The sequence below is a fragment of the Nipponia nippon genome, unplaced genomic scaffold (genome assembly GCF_047370975.1).
Source record: "Nipponia nippon isolate SJK-2023a ecotype South Korea unplaced genomic scaffold, ASM4737097v1 scaffold_24, whole genome shotgun sequence".
Lineage (NCBI taxonomy): Eukaryota > Metazoa > Chordata > Aves > Pelecaniformes > Threskiornithidae > Nipponia > Nipponia nippon.
Window position 1 is genome coordinate 3,787,005 of NW_028262341.1, and position 22,924 is coordinate 3,809,928.

General features: G+C 37.4%; 1 protein-coding gene across 3 annotated transcripts in view; it reads right to left on the bottom strand.

The window, feature by feature from the left end:
• Positions 1-320: 320 nt before the first annotated feature.
• Positions 321-22,924, bottom strand: part of TMEM161B (transmembrane protein 161B) — a 49,975-nt gene continuing 27,371 nt past the window's right edge. The window contains exons 6-12 of one of the 3 annotated variants that reach the window (XM_087761441.1): positions 14,764-14,915; positions 14,143-14,203; positions 12,308-12,448; positions 9,907-10,020; positions 8,608-8,782; positions 6,308-6,404; positions 321-3,497 (exon numbers count right to left, since the gene is read on the bottom strand). In XM_087761441.1, coding sequence (XP_087617567.1) covers positions 3,220-3,497; positions 6,308-6,404; positions 8,608-8,782; positions 9,907-10,020; positions 12,308-12,448; positions 14,143-14,203; positions 14,764-14,915 — 1,018 coding nt within the window. In that variant the 3' untranslated portion in view covers positions 321-3,219. Of the gene's footprint in view, positions 3,498-6,104; positions 6,405-8,607; positions 8,783-9,906; positions 10,021-12,307; positions 12,449-14,142; positions 14,204-14,763; positions 14,916-22,924 lie in introns of those variants that run through there. The other 2 variants (XM_087761439.1, XM_087761440.1) reach the window with 2 other exon arrangements.

A 22,924-nucleotide genomic window follows, 5' to 3' on the forward strand; every position in this document is an offset into this window, starting at 1 on the left:
CAATCCTGAACTAATTTAGCCCAGTCAGTTCTGTGTAGGGAAGGTAGGAAAAAAGCTGTGGATAGGAAAAAGAAGTTAACCTAACAAGTCACATTACTGGCATGAGAAAGGGACATTTGAATTGAGGAAGAAAGAAATACATTAAGAAACATTGATTCTTTGTCAAAGGCACCTTTCCTTCTAAAAATTCTCAGAAATTAAGTAAGTAGTGAGGAAAAAGCAAGACAAACATTTAAGAATCCTGAATAAAAACTAGTAACCTCTCAGTCAGGTTTTACCTGCTTTTCCATTTCTGTAAGATGCTTTTTTGCCCCCCCCCCCACGAGCTGATAAAGGTCTCAAAAAAAAAAAAAAAAAAAAATCATTTGCCAGCTGCTGTTTTAAAGGAACTTACTAAAGAAGCGTGCAGACACTCCTTTGGAGCTTACATGATATACACAGAAGTCAGGACTATCAGGGTTGCTATTTTACTTTAAAAGTCACTTTTGAGCCTATAACGTAGTTGTAGGAAGCACTACTCACAACTGTAGCAATATGCCCCCTCGAGTTTCACTGTCATCTCACATTTCAAAGGCATTTATTGCCATATTAGTTTTTAATAAGCCTCCTAGACTCATGTAAGGACTAAATGTATCCATAGAAAGACCATCTCCCACTCAGATCAGACTGCTGACCAGAAGATCAACCATTCAGTTCTACAGAACAATGAAACAGCAATGGCCAGAAGCATTGATCTTAACATTAGCAACATCCAGGTGCCTATTTTTCACTGTGATCAGTGTGACGCCTGAAGAATATGACAGAGTGAGTTCTTACCAAAAGCTCTGCGAAGCTCAGCTACACACAAAATCAATTACCTTTGCTGAATGCAATATTATATAACTACAATTCATTTTTACTTATGAGCTTTCCGAACAAATACCTATGCCAACAGAAACTCTTGTTACTTAACATTACTTTGAAATCTTCTCCAGTATTCAAAATTTATTCCTGTCCTTCAGATTGCAACAATAGGTTACATCTCCTACATAGTGAGCTTCTTCGGCCAAGTTCGCCATCAGAATCAAACTGGACTGTATTGTTTCATTTTCCTGAATAAAACATTAACATTGGATACCTAACTACAACTTAAAAGCTGGCCCTATTAATTCTGTTAGTAATGATACACCTCAAACTAAAAGAAAGTGGGTCTAGTATTGCTGGACCTGTCATATTTTGTCATTCTATTAATCTGAAAGACATTTCCTAAGAATGTTTTGAGATCTGAGTCTATGAAGTTAAATATTTTTCTTTTTAGGCCAATTCACACAGTTAAGCCTTTCTCCCTGTTAAGTTATGAAAAGTTGGTGTGAAAATAGAAAGCTTGCAGCACCAGTAGCACTGAAATACTATACTGCAATGAAACCAATAGAATCATGCAAGGTGTTCTCAAACATCCCAAATGCATACAGTAGGTACTAGCTGGTGTACATAAATCTTTCCCTAGTATCAGTAAATGCAATTTAATAAACTAACTTAAAAGGCATTCAGCGTAGTAAGACAGTTTATCACCAGCTTAAATCTTTAATTTTCTGCATTCACTGACGGTTCGTTTTCCCACATGGTAGGTTTGCTACATATTAAATATTTAGTTAAGCTTTTCCATTTATAAATGCTTATTCTATGCCAAAGCTGTACACAAATTCAAGAGAAAAAGAACAGTAACATAAAAACAGCTAGTATTAGTTAGAAAAACCCACTGACCTCTGAAGAATGTAATATTAACTTTTTAATAATGTTACTGCATATAAATTCCCATTCCTGTTTTGCAATTACACAAAACATCTGAAAAATTGTCATTCTACTTCGTTTTGCAATGGTTTTATACTTGGAATCTATCCCTTTAGTTAAGCAGAACTTTTAAAGTTAATGCTTTGCTCCTCCTTACTATAGCTGTTTTATTTTACAGAAAATCTATTTCTGAAGCCAAGAGATGTTAGTTATTCCTATATGGCCAAGGTAACACAGATAAGAGTGGCAAAAGATGATTATCTGACAGAGGAGAAATTTCAAGATTAACAGTTTAAGTAGATCTTTTCTTCCAGAAGAGTGTAAGTTCTTTAGTATAGCTAAGTACCTTTGAAGAGGCACCAAAAACAAATAGCCCTTTCAACTGAACTTTCAAAAAGAATTTAATTTGCATTTAAAAGGGATCTTGAAATTACTAGATACACATACATCCCTCTCCCACAGCCCTGTAAGATACATTCAGTAATTTAAAATAAAGTTTCCATACTTTGTAACTTCATATATATTATATATTTAATATATAATATATATTTATATGTACATTACACAGATACATACACTCTCAGTCAGCAGGATTAAACTATTTCTTTTGAAATGTTTGATTGGTGTCACTAATCTACTTCTATTATTTTATTAATTCAATGGAATTTATTTATTACCTGAAAAGAAAAAATTTAAAAGATCCAAATGGAATCTGCAGATCAATATTAGCACCAATACAGATGGCAATTACTTCAAAATGACCGCAGGGACTGAAATAATATATTTTTTTATAACTCTCCTCTTACTCCACAAGCATTCCTGCAAAATATTTAGGCAGCAATACCTGTCAGGTCCATACATCTACTCCTGTTAAATTTAAATTTTATACAACTTTCCTTACTGTAATATACAGTATCTCTTTTGTCCTGTTGGATTATTTCATTTTTCATGGAGAAAAGTGATTGATAGCTATCCAACAGATTTTTTTTTTTAAATCCCCTATCTCCTTCTATTGTATGGCTCAGTTTCAAGATTTAATCGATAGGCAGCCACCATCCCTATAACCAGTACCCTTCTAACACAGTTCAGTCACTGACTGTTGATGCTTAAAACACAAAGTTTTGAGGTTGGCTTGCTGTTTATGGAAAACAAGATACTCAGAGGTCGTATCTTTTCAGCACGCTCACCACCACCTGCCACACAATAACATCAGTCAGACCCAATACTACAATTCAATTAGTTACCTATCATTTCAGTAACAAAAATAACAAGCCCAGTTGCGATTTTAAACATTATAAGAATATTCACCCTGAGAACACAGAGGAAGTGTTTAAAAAAAATTCTGATATGTTTTCATATATAGTTTTCTTATTTTCTCTTCATCTCCTCTTGGGTACTTGGGTTTGTATCTAGAATTTGACCGCATACTTGCTTTGTCAGTTGACCTCTTCATGCCACAGTCAGGTATTGGTGATAGAAAAGCCCAAAGAGGCTTGTGGAAAAGAGGCAAGCAGCAATCCACCAGGTGAGGAAAGACAAGAGTCCCCGGAACAGGAGAGGAGTGAAAATATTCTTTAGGCTTCCCAAAGCCATTGTTATTTGCACTACAGTTACTTTCATCTTTCCATCAGCAGGTGAAGACTCAGAATTAATTGAACTGGGAAGCAGACTGTTTTCTACTGAAGTGTCAGAATTCAATTCCGGGTAGATACCCCAAGAATAATTACCTGTTGAAAAGAAATGAATAACAGATTTTTGTACCATTAAATTCAAGTTCTGTTATTTCTATCACTCTATAGATCATCTTATATATATATTTCACACACACCCAAAAAAAAAAAAAGGAAGTTTTTATAACCTAGTAAATACTAACTGTACTCATCTGCATGGCTTCCTGATCATACTAGAAAGCTATCAGAGTAGGATTCATCTTACCTTTTGACATCCAAACATCTACAGGTGATACAGTTGCCTCGGAACCCCTGTCAGTGCTGGGTATGATTCACAGAATCATAGAATCGTCAAGGTTGGAAAAGACCCTTAAGATCATCGAGTCCAACTGTCAACCTAGCACTGCCAAGTCCATCTATACGATGTCCTCGAGCACCACATCTATCCGTTCTTTAAATACCTCCAGGGATGGAGACTCAACCACTTCCCTGGGAAGCCTGTTCCAATGCTTGACCACCCTCTCGGTGAAGAAGTTTTTCCTAATATCCAACCTAAACCTCCCCTGGCGCAGCTTGAGGCCGTTTACTCTCGTCCTATCACTCGTTACTAGGGAGAAGAGACTGACCCCCACCTCGCTACAACCTCCTTTCAGGTAGTTGTACAGAGCAATAAGGTCTCCCCTCAGCCTCCTCTTCTCCAGACTACACAACCCCAGCTCCCTCAGACGCTCCTCATAAGACTTGTGCTCTAGACCCTTCACCAACTTTGTTGCCCTCCTCTGGACATGCTCCAGCACCTCCATGTCCTTCTTGTAGTGAGGGGCCCAAAACTGAACACAGTAGTCGAGGTGCGGCCTCACCAGCGCCCAGTACAGGGGCACTATCACCTCCCTGGTCCTGCTGGCCACACCATTCTTGATACAGGCCAGGATGCTATTGGCCTTCTTAGCCACCTGGGCACACTGCTGGCTCATGTTCAGGCAGCTGTCAACCAACACCCCCAGGTCCTTTTCCGCCAGGCAGCTCTCCAGCCACTCCTCCCCCAGCCTGTAGCGTTGCATGGGGTTGTTGTGACCAAAGTGCAGGACCTGGCACTTGGCCTTGTTGAATCTCATGCAGTTGGCCCCGGCCCATCGATCCAGCCTGTCCAGGTCCCTCTGCAGGGCCTTCCTACCCTCCAGCGGATCAACACTTCCACCCAACTTGGTGTCATCTGCAAACTTACTGAGGGTGCACTCAATCCCCTCATCCAGATCATATTGATAAAGATGTTGAACAGGACCGGCCCCAACACTGAGCCCTGGGGAACACCACTCATGACCGGCTGCCAACTGGATTTGACTCCATTCACCACCACTCTCTGGGCTCGGCCGTCCAGCCAGTTTTTAACTCAGCGTAGAGTGCACCCATCCAAGCCGTGTGCAGCCAGCTTCTCCAGGAGAATGCTGTGGGAGACTGTGTCAAAGGCCTTACCAAAGTCCAAGTAGACAACATCCACAGCCTTCCTCTCATCCACTAAGCGAGTCACCTTGTCATAGAAGGAGATCAGGCTAGTGAAGCAGGACCTCTCTTTCATAAACATATGCTGGCTGGGCCTGATCCCTCAGTTGTCCCGCACTTGCTGCATAATGGCACTCAAGATGACCTGCTCCATGACCTTCCCCGGCACCGAGGTCAGGCTGACAGGCCTGTAGTTCCCGGGATCCTCCTTCCGACCCTTCTTGTAGAGGGGCGTCACGTTTGCTAGTTTCCAGTTATCCGGGACCTCCCCGGTTGACCAGGACTGCTGATAAATAATGGAGAGTGGCTTGGCCAGCTCCTCTGCCAGCTCCCTCAGTATCCTCAGGTGGATCCCATCTGGGCCCATGGACTTGTGCGCATCCAGGTGGAGGAGCAGGTCAGTGACTGCCACCTCTTCAACAACTGGGACTTCACTCTGCATCCTATCTCCATCTCCCAGCTCAGGGGCCTGAAAAACCCAAAGATGACTAGCTGGACTATTAAAGACTGAGGTAAAGAAGGCATTAAGTACCTCAGCCTTCTCCTCATCCTTCGTGGCAAGGTTACCTTCTGCATCCAACAAAGGAGGGAGAGTCTCCCTGGCCCTCCTTTTGTCACTGACATATTTATAAAAACTTTTTTTGTTGTCTTTAACAGCTGTGGCCAGTTTAAGTTCCAGCTGCGCCTTCACTTTTCTGATCTTCTCCCTGCCCACCCTCACAACATCCTTGTAGTCCCCCTGAGTCGCCTGCCCCTTCTTCCAAAGGTGTAGATACCTACTCACCAGGTGTAGATACCTACTTCAGAATGGGATGAATCACAGCCTAATACAGCCTATCTCTTTCCACTGACATTTGGCAAAAAGAATGCCATGGCTGCGTAGCAGGATGTGAAAGACATCCCTCACAGGAAAGAAAGAAAAGGGAGGGGGGGGAACCAACAGAGTGACATCAGATCTCCCAATACTGAAATGAACCACGTATCTCAATTTCCATTCAAAAAGCCTACTTAAGATTGAAAAGCTGAAAAAAACATTCCTTTAACAGATGCTTATAAGGTTAAATCAACAATGCTTTATACCACTCACCTTTAAAAAGACAAATATTTCAACAGAAGTAAACAGCTTAATTGGTTGTATTACACAATTTCTCAGAAATAAACTAATTCGCATATAATTGAAAGATGTCAAAAGCAGCAACAGAAGAGGACTGCTTAACAGCCATACATCAGTATGTTTTAAATTGCAGGAAACTACAGAGTATTTCTGTATTGCACGTACCCGTACATTCTAATTCTCTTTAGTAGACTGAAAATATAAAGGCCCTGTGTAGAACAGAACACAGTTTTGTTCATCAAATTTTGCCTACCTAGTGTTTTCAAAAGCAGAGTTGCGTGAAGGATCATTACCAATGGTGCAACATACTGCAGTGCAATTACACAAAGATAATAGAATACCCGAGCCACCTGGGAAAAGAGAAAAGAGTAATTCATGAGTTCTGGCTGATCAAAGCAATCCTTTATGAACATGTCTATGAAAAACACGCAATTTATGAAAAAAAAAAACAGTACTTATGCATTAAAGCTGTTTTAAAAGTTTTCTAGCACATCTTGGCATGTGACATATTGTCTTCAAAAGACCTAATGAAGAAATCCCTATAATGAACTCTAGTTTCAGGACATTTACAAATCTGAGAGGAAGTGCTGAAAGGAAATAAATAAAAGCATCAGTTCTGTTAAAATAAACAGAATCAATTTTGCTTCTGCAAACTTCATGTCATCATCCAAAGATTCCTATTTCAATACACCAGAATGAAAGCTAAATATATGTTTAATTTTTAAAGTCCCCAGTGATTTATAAACTAAATCCCATTTCAAAAATGAAGTAGTAGTCACAGTCCAAAGCCTCATAAAAAGGAAATGAAATTTTCATTAATATTGCAGTCCCTTTTCAAAAGCAAGACAGTTTTCAGATTTCCAACTGAAACACCAGTATTTTAAAAACAATGACAAGATGATTTTTCATTAGCAGTTCATCAATAACAAAGCATTTAAATGGTCTTTATTTCAGGTATACATTATGGTTCATTGAAATCCACTCAGATTTATCCCTCCCCCTGCTACTAATCTGTTCCATCTTTCTCAAGATTGTTACATTACATATTTTACATAAGCTATTGACCTAAAAGATTAGACCAAATAAAGAAGGAAAAACATCATAAAATCAATAGCAAGCAAGCAATGAAATAAAGCTAACTGGATTTTAGAAAAGAACAGACTACAGGGTGGCAAAAAAGGTGAAGGCAGACATGACATTTTTGGAAATAACTCTAAAACCTCAAAGGGCTTAGTGATGAGCAAGCATCAAAAAAATAACGTGAGAAAAAAACTAGTAAGACACTGACAGAAGAAAGACCATGCGACAAAAAATACTGTAAGATAATTGATGGAATATGATAAAAAGAACAAATTAAAAAGTAGTGATCACTGGAGGATGACAGATAGAAAAGACTTTACGGGCAGAAGTTCCAGAAGAAGATAAAGCAGACATGGCTAGTGACACAAGACAGGACTTCCTGTAGTGGCTATGGCCTTCTCAAAGAGAAGATACAGAAATATTGGATAAACAGATTTAGGAAACACCGCATAGAGAAGACATTATTTTTTTATAGATAGGATGAAAGCTCCCAGAACTAAAAGTATTCATTCACAGCAATCAGCACAGTTCTGTCGTAACCACTGGCTGCTACCTGTGTTTCCTAACCTTTTTTCTGAAGCAAATTGCTAGCCACTTTGTTTGTAAATAACTACTGCATAATTCACTTACGACATTCAGATACTCAGTGAAGCCAAGGACAAAGATTATAAGTAATAGTGACAATCCTTAGAGAGGCATCTTATGGCATACTTCAATATTCCTCCTGCAATACACCTCAACTCAGCAGCATCATCAGGCAGCACTATCATCAACACTAGAAATATAAGTTTATTTTGCAGGCAACACGCAACACCATTCTACAACAAGCTTATGAATTTCTACCTCCTCAGTTTGTTGATGGTATGTTTGTGTTTTTTTTTTAAAGAAAGGTAATAAAAAAAAAAAATCAAAGAAATTTTTCCTTTGCCAGAGTAACAAGACAGACAAACAGTTTTGTAACTAGGCTAGTGCACTTGAGAGTGGTCTGACAGAATTAAACGTGTCTCATTTGATCCCAGAATATAAACACCTTATCTTAAAATTTTGCCTCAATTTAAAAATCACAGCTGGGGTTAGGCAACAGTATTTTACCCTTTTGTCTAAATGCAACTTCTTTTTTTTTCCCATGTTGTAGCTACAGACCACCACTCACCCTGTGCACTCCCCAGGATTTATTCAGGCTGAATAGAAACACATCATGTTTGCACATATTTGTAAAGAACAATTCATGAAGGGATCTTTCATAACAACTTCCAAATAACTTAAGAAAAGCCACCTGCATAATATGGATGATACATCTCTGCATATTTTGGTTTGCAGAATTTCTCTGTAAAGGTCCTATTTTTATAGGAGATACAGTTTAGGAAGCTTCATTCAGATTTCAGTTCTTGTGCCACAGAAGACAAACTGGAAAAAAAGCATTTGTACAGACAGAGCACTCCAAACACATAACCTCAGTGCCACCATACTTACCATTTTCTGTAAATCAACCATACTTATTCTGCCAGCTTCCTTTTTCATCTGATCCACACTTTTCTGGGCTAAATTAAGATAGGCCTGTAAATGATGGCGCATCATAGCCAACCGCAAAGCACACAACAGGATTATAATCCACAACCTCACGGTGTCAAATGTATCTTCTGACATTCTGTGGATAAAAAAAAAAAAGGGTAATGCTGTTTTTCAAAGGTCATCTACTGCAACAGTTATTTGTTTGTATCATCTGTAAAGAAATCTTGGAGCATATGGCAAAAATACTTAACGCACAATCTACAGTTATGAAGTTCATGTGTGAGTAATATTCACTTTTGCCCTTTGTTTTTCTCTACTACTACTTCCTAGTAGCCCTGTTCCAGCATTAGATCCAAATTAGTATCCATTTGTCTGTAAACAAGAACAGCTCTTAAATACTTAAATTCTGAGTAATGAAAACAGGACACTAAAAAACAAGCTCACTCAGATAATTACAGGTTTTGAGATACGCAGTTCCAGATAGCAAATGTGTACTTCAGTTGGCTTAGATACCCCGTTATAGCACAACCCTCATTTTAAGACAAACTGAAGAACAAAATAGAAGCACAAAATATATATATTTGCAATGTTTTAGGCAATAGTTCAGTGGTCACAGAACTATTAGAAGCATATCTTAGACCTAGAAAACAATAAAAGTGTCAGCCAATCATATCTGTTTCAAGTCTATTTGAATACTACTATTTTGAATTATCTAGACCAATAGTGACAATGACAATCACCTATGCTACTTATACAATATTTATTTCAGATACCACTCTTCCTGAAAATTCTTTGCCTTTTCATGGTTTAAATATTTTAGCTATCAATTCCATATGCACTTCATCTACACATAGATCTTAAGAAAAATCACTTAGGCCTGTCTCATGCCAATGTTATCTCAACTGTCTTCAGTGAAACCACTCCTCTCATACACCAATATGTAAGATACAAGGTTCCAGAAGGTGGCAGTGAGGTGGTATTCCAACCCTAGGAAGAACAACCCATCACTGCCAAGGAGATGCCCGAAGATGACAGCTTTTTGGGAATGACCACCTTAATGTTCAATGCTCTGCAACTAATTCTCATTCCTCTGAAATAACAGAAGCTCTTTAGAGCTCAGCTGCAACTTCCACAATACCTTTGACAGCAGACTCTATTAAATTTTAAGTCTTTCACATTTCTATGACTTTCACAGGGCACTACTTAGACTTATGGTTTTGTTCTCAATACCCCAGAAAGAATTTTTAAAGGGAATCTTACAAAGGGACGCTCTCTTTGCCCAAAGGTGGGTTCATAATGTAGTCCTTAGTGATTGGTTTTACCCACAGTAGAACCATAAATAAAGGTGCCAAGAAGTTTATATGTAGCAATGTTCTGAAAGAAGAAAAAAAAAAAGGGAGGGAGTTATTAAATACAAACAATTACCATACCATTGAAACTGGGGGTACAGATTCAAAAGGAGAAATCCAAATTTTAAAATAGTTGGGAGAAAGGTAAATAAGAAAATTACTTCCCTATTTGATAGGTATGACTTACATTTCAACAAAACAGTAATATAACATACTGTGAAATCACATGCATTGTGGCTTAAAAAAAGGGCTCTTAGAATATCTGAAAACTTGACTTATTCCAAACAACTCCAAAATATATGCAGGGAAGGATATTGCTGCTAAAGAAAAAAATCAAACCAGCTATCAAAACCAAAAGGGACACCAGATTATTTTTATTCTGTTTACCCAAAAAACCCTTACTCCCTATATACATAAAAGAACCACATTAATAATCTGGAATATAGTAGTGAAGACGCAGTTAATCATTAACCTTTAATTCCTCTCCCCGCCCCCCCCCCCCAGTGTTCCCTGTAAATTAGGTTTTCCATTCTGTAATGGAATGGGAAAGGCAGCTTGTCCCCTCCATTTTGTTTCTTCTGTGGTTTGGGTTGTTTGTTGGGGTTTTTTTTGGGGCGGGGGGCGGTTGGTTGGTTTTGGGGGGAGCTTGGAGGTTTTTTGGGCAGCTTTGGGGATCTGGAGGGTTTTCTTTCAAAGTTTGTTTTGTTTTATTATTTCAAAAGCAGACCATGTATTTGGCTGCAGAGAAAGGCATTGTTTTTCTGTACCCAAATTAGAGAGCTTTGTATCAGTGATATGTCATCCTCATTTACTACTCTCCTTTAGTCACTGTCAAACAACTGCAAACAGTCAATAATGATCTACTCATTGATAAAAAACACATCACTAAGGGCAAATACTTCTTCAGGCCAATTAGAACCTCTTCAGGCCAATTAGAACCTATCACTTGACAATGATTCTTTGTTTATAATTGCATTACCTAATTACATTGATATCTGACCAAGTTTTAATCCATTTAACATAATTTTTATATCGTTCCGGTTGAATAGTCGAAGTATTGGTAGACTTTTGAAAATAATTTGCTTGGTGTTGCACAAAGTTATCTTCAACAACCAGTTCCAATATCCTCTAAACATTAAAGTTAGAGAAGATTTATTTTCCATAACCCCATTCTAGTGGATATTAATTACCCTTTTAGTTCTTGATTAATGAACTTCTGTTTCAGAGATTTTATATTACTGCCTAGGATCTCACGTCCACAGATCAAGGAAGATTTGGAAAATTAGAGGATACTTACAGAAAAGGCACAAGAAATTTTAAGATACTGAGAACCATAAAAATTAAAAACTAAGCAGTTTATTTAGCTGAAAAGAAAGATTAGGAAGTGACTCAGTCACAGTCTACACATAGACAGAAACTTAACAGCAGATACAACAAGCCAATAGCTTGCAGCTGTACCAGGATGCATTCAACTACAATGAGTGCAAGTATAACACAGAGTAGTACTTTGTTCTAAATTTACCAAGAGTGAAGGACCCACTTTAAACACAGATTAATTTTTAAGCTCAGCATTTTGGGGGGAAAAGAAAAAAAAAATGCAGTCCGAACATAAATAATTTTTGTGTCAGAAAAACGTAACGGTTCTCTTAGTAAAGTGACCAGACTGAATGATCACAATGGCCTATGCTGCAGAATCTGTCATTAACATGTATTAAACATCAAAGGTCAAGATCTATGAAAGACATTTGGAGTTTCTGCCTCAATCAGAGAACACTGAAGGGAAATAGTTAAATTGGAGAAAATATTTTACTACCAAACTCAAGGATGGCTGAAAATGAAAATATTCCTTTAAACTGGCATTAACATCTGACTCTTATTAAATATTCTGGGTCATCTTTTCTTTGTGTCTTACCCTAAATTTATTAAAGGCATGATGCCCACTTGGAGGTGGGGGTGGAAAAAAAAAGTCTGTGGTTGTACCTCTACTTCTTGAAAGTTATCTTAACTTCCAAAAAGATATGATAGAGGAAAGGAAGCAGTAAGCAGAAACATTCATGGTGGAGCTCTTGCAGGAGGAAAGGAAAGCTCCTTTAACTGGAACTCTAATTACAAGGCAAAGAATGTAACAGACTGGCAGAGCACAGGTTGAGCAGAAAGAGGCAGGTGGCGAGTCTGCTCAAGATACAAAAAGCAGGCAGCAACAGAAGTCTTAGTCACTACCTTCTTGTTGGAATAGTTTGCTTTATTTACTTTCAGACATTAAAGATTTAAGACTGAGTAGCATATACCTATGTGCATATATTTTCTCTTACTGTGTTATTTTTTCTGTTGCTAAATTCAGAGCATCCAGATGCATTTGAGCCAGTCGCAAGCCAGGGAATGTCAAAAAAGCACCAATAAGTGAACACAGAACAGCCAGGAACAATTTGAAGGTTAGTTTAGACACAGGACCCCTAAAAGAAAAGAAAGGAAATAAGCATTTTCTTGGGGAGGAAGTTGGGGGGGTGGGGTATCAGAAACTACTTTCAACTCAACAGTATCTAACATTTAATAAAAAAAGGAAACAGCATTCTATAATTTTACTCTGGAATACCAGCATTATTACAAACCAATCAGGAGTTAAAATAAAAAAATACAAGTCACCTATTTATTTCTTCGAAAAACAGAAAATCTAAGCTACTGCCTATAAGATGTTGTTTGTTAGTGGAGAAGAACAAAAAAAATAATCATTTTATATTGTAATTAACAACAAATTATATAACAGAAATACCTAATAGAATTAATTTAATGATTATGTTTTTAGGAGAGGAACAGATGCATCATAAGTTTAACTGATCAAAACCAAAATGGATATTTAAGTTATACTACTTATATTCTACCTTTATCCATTAAAAAGTTCTATCAAACTCATTACTGCAGCTTTTCACAGATTTATCTAAAACATACATGTGGCCAATTAATGTCTTCCAAGTTATTAATATAATTTGTTTTAATGAACTATGGAGTATATAAAAAATTTTCAGAAAAAAATATCCAGTATCAACTGAATTACGGAATTAACAAGCACTGGATTACACAAAAAAACAAGTGACATGTAACTAACACAGATTAAAGAGGAACAAAAACAAATCTAGTGATCCATGTGAGTTTCAGATTCTTTCTTAATCTACATCATATAGACTATCAAGAGACACCATCATCAACTCAACTGCTGCTGTAAACAGCCAAAGCACTGCAAAAGTTCAAAAATAAATAAACACTTCACAGGAAAATTAATACAGAAGTTAGTTAACTTGCAATAGCTTAGGAAAAGCAGAGTGAAGAAAGGCTAAGAAACACATGGGATTCAGTTAAGGGTTTCCCATGAGTTTATTCACACACTAATTCACACGCTAATCTAGTTCGAGGAAACTTCTGTTCCTCAAAAATAGCTTCCATAGCTTCTGCCTGATAATTGAGAACTCCCAAGCAAGAAATTCAAAGTTGCATTCCCACAGTGATGACATACCCCATAAATGCATTTTAGAGCATGTGCATAAGGCAAGAATTGTAACATAAGTCCATTTTACAATATACAAAGGCTGTCTACAACAGCAATTGTATATTTATGTAACATCACAAGCTATGGCATGTTCCTCTGACAGTCTAGACAAAATTTGGATGTCCCATAGCAAGCAGATGTTTTTGCATAATAGGAAAAGACTATAACAACCTGAAAACAGGACTGAACACCAGAAGTTATTCCTAATGCCAACTCTATCACAAGCTCCATCTGTAGCTTTTGCACACTCATCCTCTTGCATACCTCAGGAATGGCAAAAAATACCTATCAGCTGTTTTAAGCAATCCTTGCAAAGCTGAAAGGAATTACTATGAAAAAAATGTTTATAGTTTTGAACTGTATTTTATGAACTACAACCAAAATGTCAGGGTAGAAACCAAATTAAAAAGAGAAAACACCACTGCATCTTAAGTTACTTGTGAGTACTGATGAATTATTTTCATTAACCCACCTCTTCACATTATTATAGAGATTATATGCACGTACAAGAGCAAAATATGCAAGACAAATGCTTGCTAAGAAAATCCAAGTGGTTTAGTTATAAATGCACTCATAAAACAGGCAAATGTATTTCCAGAAACTTACTGGGATTCCAAACCCTGCTTTTCAAGAAACCGCATAGCACTTTCTGAGAAATTCGAGAATCCTGCAGAGACACATATAATATATGTATTTTATTACAGTACAAATGCAGAATTCCTTTTTTGAAATAAAATGCTAGGTAACAGGTCATCTTTTAAATAAATTTGCATATGTCTAGCATAGCTCTTTCATGTGCTAATTAGTATGCCATAATGCAATAAAACCTGATTATTAACATCTCTGATATCTGTACATTTCAGGAACATGAATAAAATTAACATTATTTTTTACAAACATAAGTTGTTTGGTTTTTTTTTCCCCCCAGTAAAGGAGCTTCACTTTACAATGAAAGGCAAAATGGGTTAAATGTAAAACTGGAAGGCAAATACAATTAACAAAACAAACAACCTAGGCAAAGATTACACTATTTAAAAGAAAGCACGAAAAAAATACAGGATATCCTTCAGAATGTGCATTCCAAAGCAAATTTTCTTAGACGTGTACGACATATAGAGTTCATTTTAACACAGATATTCTCAAAAACACCTAAGAGACTGGAAATAAATAAATAAATAAAATTTTCAGGTCTCTAGAGCTGTTGAAAACACTAAAGAAAGGACTTACCTGATTCGAGTCCAAACTCTAGATAGTTTTCTGTCACAATGAGAATTGCCATTGCTTTCACAAAGAAGAAAAAACCAAAGGTGACACAGACTGATCTTTCACCTCCATCCTCTACTTTGAAGTAATGAGTAGTCAACGAAAACAGTACCTTACTACACAACAAAAAGGTCAAGGAAAATTAAGTCTGTAAAATAACTATATTTAAGAATTATAAAGCTGTATTTTGGTCAGCTACACTAGGGCTGTTCTATGATGTGCGATTTTTTTTAAAAAAGTAATATGTGTTCAGCCAATTTCAGGTTGAAATTACAGAATACTGTAAAGCATAACAATCACATAACGGGTAGCCAGGAATACACTACTCTGGAGCATAGTTTTGATTTAGGCTTACTTATAGTCAATTGCAGCAATATTCACTATCAATCTAGGAGAATTAAACCACAGTTTAAATGTAAATGATTACATAATCATAAGTTACATCAAACAAAAAACAAGACAATTGTATCTTCAATGCAAAATATCGAGCTAAATGAAAAATATTCCATCAAACTACATAACTCAAGATTTAATACATCTTAATTTCAAAATCCAAAATATTACTTTTCAATGTAACAACTGTGATGGCAGGGAAGTGAATAAACACATTTTTAACCACAGAGGAGCTACAAGTATTCTTTCTGGATGCACAACCCCAAGGTATACATACAAACACCAAGAACAAGATGCTCCAACAAGCACTTCTATGAATAATGGGATAAAATTTCTCAACTATGAGAATCTCTGCTCACAGGGAGTGTAGACCTGCCTTACAAGAAACTGTGACAAATGGCATGAGATTGTTGCTTAGATTATTACATGACTGTTTACTAAACAGAAAACATATGAAAAGATGAAACCTACATTTCTCTACTTTCAGATGCACGTGTTTGAGATTTCTCAGCTATCAAAGACAGTAAAACAACAGCATGTTTAGTACTACCTAGGAAAGAAAAATCTATCCCATGCTCATCTTGAAGGAAAAAAAAACCAAAACAACCTTAAAAAGTCCTATGTAGTCTGGCATGATATATTAAGTCCTTTCATGTAACCCCAGTGCCAAAAATATGAACATCTAAGACATCACCTACTCTGTTTTCAAGCTGGTTTTACAATGTTTATTGAGTATTCTCCTTTTTTAACACATTTCTAAACATAATTAGCTCCAAAGTTAAACAGTAGATTAGGATAAATTTTTCATTATATATTGTCAACTCTTATTACTATGAACTGCAGCCCATTATAATTGATATTTTTTTCAAATGGCAGGTAATATCCAGTCTATATTTAAATAAACTACTTCAAGATCACCCCAAACATTACCTGCTTTGAAAAACAAAAGAGAAAAAGGAAAAAGAAGATTTTAAGTGTAAACAGTACCGTTTTTTCCACTATGCAATAACACATTCTTATTTGCACTTTTTTTAATACTGGAAGTATTATAAGATGTAGATTACATGAAAACATGTTTTAGAGTATCTATTCAGTAAAACATTTGAAAGTCATCAGTTAATCTCTCAAGAAACTATATGATCATGCAATATCACACTTCATTAGGCAGCATATATTTAACATACACATTGCTGTATTTCATGTATATGCAGAGAGGTACTCATGCACACAATAAAGTGGCCTAAGCACAGCATCTAATAACTCTAAGTTCACAGTAATCAACTTAAGCTTCCTTCATACTTCATACTTAACTTCATCCTAAAAAGAGGTACATAATAGGTCATATGGACTGTGTTGTGGAAAGCTCTGTTTCTCTAGTAATATATTCTTAAACCAAGTGTTGATCACACGTTGAAAACACATTAATCTCAAACCTTGAAGTTATACAAAGGATTTCATAACAGTTTGTGATCAATAGCCCTAACCTATAAACAGATTTATAACCCCCTAGATACTTCATGTTTTCAACTATGGATTGCACCTAAAGGATGTGGAAAATGCAACTGGGAAAAAGAAAGCATACTGACAGTAAATTCCAATTATAGTGCACATTCAGAACGCAATATATCAATTAATGATTATGCAAACTATATGTAACTGAAACCCTCTATCAGTTGAATAATCACCACTGCTACCTATTTTAGGGATGGAGAAAATTGAAGCATTATGGCTTGCTTCATCACTTCCTCTCACTGCTTAACCATGTTTCAGGACCTACTGAAGAAATAACAGGGGAGTATACAGTGCTAAGTTAACAGATTCCGCACCCACACCCACACCCCACCTTTCATTACTTTTTTTTTTTTTCCGCAAAAGGTGATATGCCTGTAGAATTTATGGTATACACTTTTATAAACATAATATTATCTTTCAAATTGATGCAGTTATGGAATTTTTTAATTATGTAGTCCACTGGTATTTATGCAGATGGTTGAAGAGAAAAAAATCCATATTCTGTTTCTATTAAAATACACAAAACTTTAGGATTCATAATTGAGAACCAAACAAACTCCTCTATATTATTTCTAATTGCATGTATGTAGAAAAAAAATAGTTTAAGGCTTATTTGATGACTGACTTTTGCTAGATCAACCTTCAGTCAAGTTAAAAGACTGCCACTTTCCTTTGCTATGCCATCAATAGGTTTTCCAGAAGTAGCCAGTGAAATTTACTAACCTACCAATGAAGCGAGGTTACTTAAACCTTTTCAGGTAACAGACAGTCTTCCAGCTGAGAAATACCTTACTTTTGCTATACCACATTAGTTTTCCTAAATACCTTGCCTTTGCAACAGAAATCACAGAATCATAGAATCGCCAAGGTTGGAAAAGACCCTTAAGATCATCGAGTCCAACTGTCAACCTAGCACTGCCAAGTCCATCACTATACCATGTCCTCGAGCACCACATCTATCCGTTCTTTAAACACCTCCAGGGATGGAGACTCAACCACTGCCCTGGGCAGCCTGTTCCAATGCTTGACCACCCTCTCGGTGAAGAAGTTTTTCCTAATATCCAACCTAAACCTCCCCTGGCGCAGCTTGAGGCCGTTTACTCTCGTCCTATCACTCGTTACTAGGGAGAAGAGACCGACCCCCACCTCGCTACAACCTCCTTTCAGGTAGTTGTACAGAGCAATAAGGTCTCCCCTCAGCCTCCTCTTCTCCAGACTAAACAACTCCAGCTCCCTCAGCCGCTCCTCATAAGACTTGTGCTCTAGACCCTTCACCAACTTTGTTGCCCTCCTCTGGACACGCTCCAGCACCTCCATGTCCTTCTTGTAGCGAGGGGCCCAAAACTGAACACAGTAGTCGAGGTGCGGCCTCACCAATGCCCAGTACGGGGGCACTATCACCTCCCTGGTCCTGCTGGCCACACTATTCCTGATACAAGCCAGGATGCCATTGGCCTTCTTGGCCACCTGAGCACACTGCTGGCTCATGGTCAGGCGGCTGTCAACCAAAACCCCCAGGTCCTTTTCCGCCAGACAGCTCTCCAGCCACTCCTCCCCCAGCCTGTAGCATTGCATGGGGTTGTTCTGACCGAAGTGCAGGACCTGGCACTTAGCCTTGTTGAATCTCATGCAGTTGGCCCCGGTCCATCGATCCAGCCCATCCAGGTCCCTCTGTAGGGCCTTCCTACCCTCCAGCAGATCGACACTTCCACCCAACTTGATGCCATCTGCAAATGATTGTGTACAATACTGTTCAAAGGTTTATAGACAAAAAGTTAAGTAACCGGACTTACTCAGTTGTTCTCAGTGATGAATTTTAAATAGCTGTATAAGTTATTTAAATTAGGCACACACTACTATTAAGATGGATCATCTCCCAGTGTTGTCCATCTTACTCTGTCCTCATGTACATTCTTCCTCCCACCAATAAAGCATTTTGTTATTTTACAAACCCAATCCTCTGCAAGTAAGCTGACTGCAACTGCTACATTTTAAATTGTGATCAATAATTCAGTTTGCTAATTTTGAATATTTGTTCTGACAGAAGCCACCTTTCCAAACCTCAGAATAATAGAAATCATCAATCTGTAAATAGTTACTATCTGCAACAAACCGTAAATAAAGAATAATAAAAAAAAATAGTAATTCAAACATTGTGGCCTACACCATAATGAGTTTTCACAAACATTAACATTACTTCTGCAAAAAACATTGTAAAACTCATTTTTAAGCCAAAACTCACAATCAGTAGGTCATGACCAGTAATCTGTCTTAAAAAAACCTCAACATCTTTGTTTTGCAAAGATCTTTTGTCACTCCTCTTCAGGTACTGGAAACTGTTCAGTGAGTGCAGGCTATCAGCATGAAAAGTGATCAACACAGTATCATAGAGCCTTTCAAGAATATTAGACACTGAGCAGATGGTACAGCAAGGCCTTCTAAATGCTGCCTCCAAGAAACATATTTGAGTCTTCCTGAAACTATCTAGCCATTTAAAGATTTATTTTTCTGTTCTGCTAAAAATAAGAGAGTTCCCTACCCTGGAACTATTCATCCACACTACCAACTGCGAGGTTGGTATTGTTCACACTGCAGCCCAGCACAACCATGAAGACATTCCTGCCCTAGCCATACAGTGGGTAAGCTGAGCTGCAGCTGCCACTGGGGCATCCACCCAGGCTGGCAGGGGGATCTGGCATCTTTCACCGAGGTACCTGCTAATACAGCTGCACAAACATTTCAGCACATGAAACATGTTTAAAGCTAGCTTAGTTGTGCCTAGCACAATTACCCATCCACATAATGCCAACATACTCTAATACTGGAACTCAAATACTAAATCTATGTACTACTCCTTTTAGACTAGATTAGTTTCTGGAATTTTTCTGAATATCCACACTATCAACATTAAAACATGCTAATAGTGGGTTACTGCACTGATTTAAAACATCCATTTCCAGAAGACGCAGCTGAAAAAAATTCCAGTCATCACTTCCAACTTCTCTAAGCTTTTTTTTGTTCATTCTGTCAGCCAAATCCTTAGTAAGGCCTATCACCTCTTAACACACAGCCATGAAACAAACACCTGTCACCATAACACAAAATTGTTCTAGAATTAATTCTTGACATATCACATTGACTGCTTTCAATTGAAAATATGGAGGCAACCAAATTTTTCTAACACTTAAATTATGATGAATCATTTCTGGCCTTGACATACTGAATTAGTAAATAGGTGTAAGTTTTAAAGTATTCTCGTCATCCCAGAGGCCTGATGTCGCAACACATGAATGAACCGGTTTTCTTCTGAAACGTCTTTTCACCTGCCTACGTTCCAGTGATCACAAGGATTGTTATCAATACCTCTGTATCTCACTCTTTGCACCATGCTCCTTCACCCAAAAAGCTGTAATGCCTGGAATAAGTTATGTTAACATATTTATGGAGATGTTAACTCTAATGTAAAGTTTAGAGAGTGCTTCCTGGTACTGCAGCCTTCTGCATTGCCACTAACCCCTCAGACTGCTCAGGATCACACTACTTCATCCCATCAGTCCAGGAACCATACAGGTCATTAAGCAAAGCCCTATTCAATATTAGGAAGCAGTGACTTCACAAGAATTTCTACAAAATCGTCTACTCTGTGCAGAGGCCTCCAATAAAAACAAGGTCTATTTAATGCCACAGGAAAAAAAAGTAAATAAAAGTTATACAAAAGGGCAGAAAACTAGTTCTGACCATTTGTTTCCTTTGTATAATTAATAAAGGACTCTTCAGCTACCTAGTACCGGATAAATAATTATACAAGGTCACACTTGTATACAGGTTTCTTATTTCACAGAATTTATTTATTTCTGAAGGCTTGGTCCTACATGTCAGGCCATTCTTCTCTAAGCTTTCCCAAATTTGCCTGTTTTTAGAAGTGCCACGTGAATTTTAACTTCTCTAACCTTTCTTTCACTCTAACAAACTGATAAAAGTCCTTAAGAATTTTCTCTCTAAAAATATACTGCCTATTTCAAAAACTCAAAACAGTGTTAGTCCCTTAGACAACACATGTGTAGGTACAAAAATGCTAAAGCATACAATTAACTGTTCACAGCTTGTTAAATAAAATTTAGCTTTTAGCACACAATCTTTTGCTTTTAACACTATTCCATCTGATCCTAATTCACTTTCAGTCATGTAGGAAGGCCAGTAAGAAAATATACCTAATGTACTTCTACCATGCAGGGAATACTAGATCTGTTTCAATCTCCTCCAGGTCCAAATGTGCAATTAGATCTCAAGTGCTTCAGCCAGATTAGGATAAAACTGGAAATGTTGGTTGAAGCTCAATTCATATGGGGGGGGGGGGGGGGGGGGGGGGAGAAGGAGAGAGAGACAGAGACAGAGCAAGAGCGCGCAGGTGAGAAAGAAACAATCAAAAAAAGACCCTAATAGCTACTCGCGTGTTCACGCTACTGAGACAGAAAGCTTGCACTGTCAGGCCACTTAATCTTTTTTAATTTCTGCATTTGGTTTTGCCCTGAATTGATGACCAAATAAAAGCAGTGGTAAGGACTGTATTCAAATATCACTATAAGAAAGAATTAATCGCAGTGGAATTTCCTACAATATACAATTCACAACTTTGTTTCACCGAGAGCTGCAATCACTGTAGTATTTTTTAAGTTGGCTACATTTGAGATTTGAAAGATGAAGCAAATAGGGCATTGCCACCAATAAATTTAAGAGTGCATTGTAGCTTTACTATTTGAAGCTTGTTTTTCCATTAGTTCTGTTAACCTCCCCCTCATCCTCAAAATGGGAGTCAAAGGTGTTGGCTTTCATTTCTGATTTCTTAAGCAGTAGTTGCCTCTCTCTCCTTCCCTCTGCCAAGATTAAACTAGAACTCCTGACTTCACCCAAACAAATACAACAAAGGCTGTGCAATAACAGCTGTATATTAGCTGTAATATAGCTATAATATCATTATAAGGTGCACAAGAGCCAGACACCGACTTTCTGTCACTACTTAGTACACTACAAAAACCACATTTTGGACTGTGGATCTGTCCACTGACAAGTCAAAGGAGAAATACCTGGTCTGGAAGCAAGCTACTGAGAGTCTTTGGTTTTCATAATGTGAGTCGACTCCCTCTTCTAGCAAGTTCTTACTCGCTACAAGGAAAATTCTGGGTATCATTTATACTTCGGGGTACTTAGAAAAAGAATTCCTGTGCTTATCATAAAGGCAGAACACATTTTAATAATTATCAAGTACAGACAAGTGTTAAGCATATCCAGAACTGTCAGCCAAATATAACCAAACATTAGAGTTCAAAGGTTTTACATAACACCACCAGCTACTGCTAACACCAAAAAAAAACCCCAAAACCCCCCACGACACAGTAAGAATCTCTACTGAAGAACAGGCATTTATACAGAGGAATCAATTTTGAATATTCAAGTGCTGTATTAACCCTAACTTAGCACTTTATCTAGTTTTCAGCTGTTGAAGGAGCAGAGGAGTTGCAGAAATTCATTTTCTAACTCACCTTTCCATAACCTGCACTCTTGCAGGCCCTTATTCAATTCCACTGCTTTACCACCTATCACTTTTTTAAAAGGCAACTTTCCTCCCTAAAGTGTACATCCGAATTACTATGCAGAAAGCAGTTAATTACCATGCAAGCATTCACATCTGATATTGCCTTCCCCAGTAAAAACAAACATAACAGCTGCTTCTTTTTTATGGTTTGATATTGCCTGTTTCCTAAATACTCCACTTTTGTTTCCCTCGGTTTCAGGGGGGAGTTCAGCTTTTCACAGAGCTTTGAAAACATACCACCTCAGCTCCTAAAAGTGTCTACATTTTATTTTCCGTAAACTTCATAAGAGTGTCTTGAATGTATTTTACATAATGAATTCAAGCATGTATCTTTGCAATAAATTGTATACATATTACTGTCCCATTTTGTTCAGGAAGTATCAGATTAAACATAATGAAAACAAAAAGTGTGTGGTAAATTGCACACTTCTCCAAAAGCTGCAGATACTTTCCGTACAGAAATCTATTTCTGATGGCCAAACAGGGCAAAATGAAATTAGTTTAGAACCACTACATACTACAGAGGAGCACTAGCCATATGTTCACATACATGTATTTCTTCCATAAATGGTTTTGTATTAACGTTGACAAGCTATTGATATCAGCAGGTACAAAGAGCATGTACAG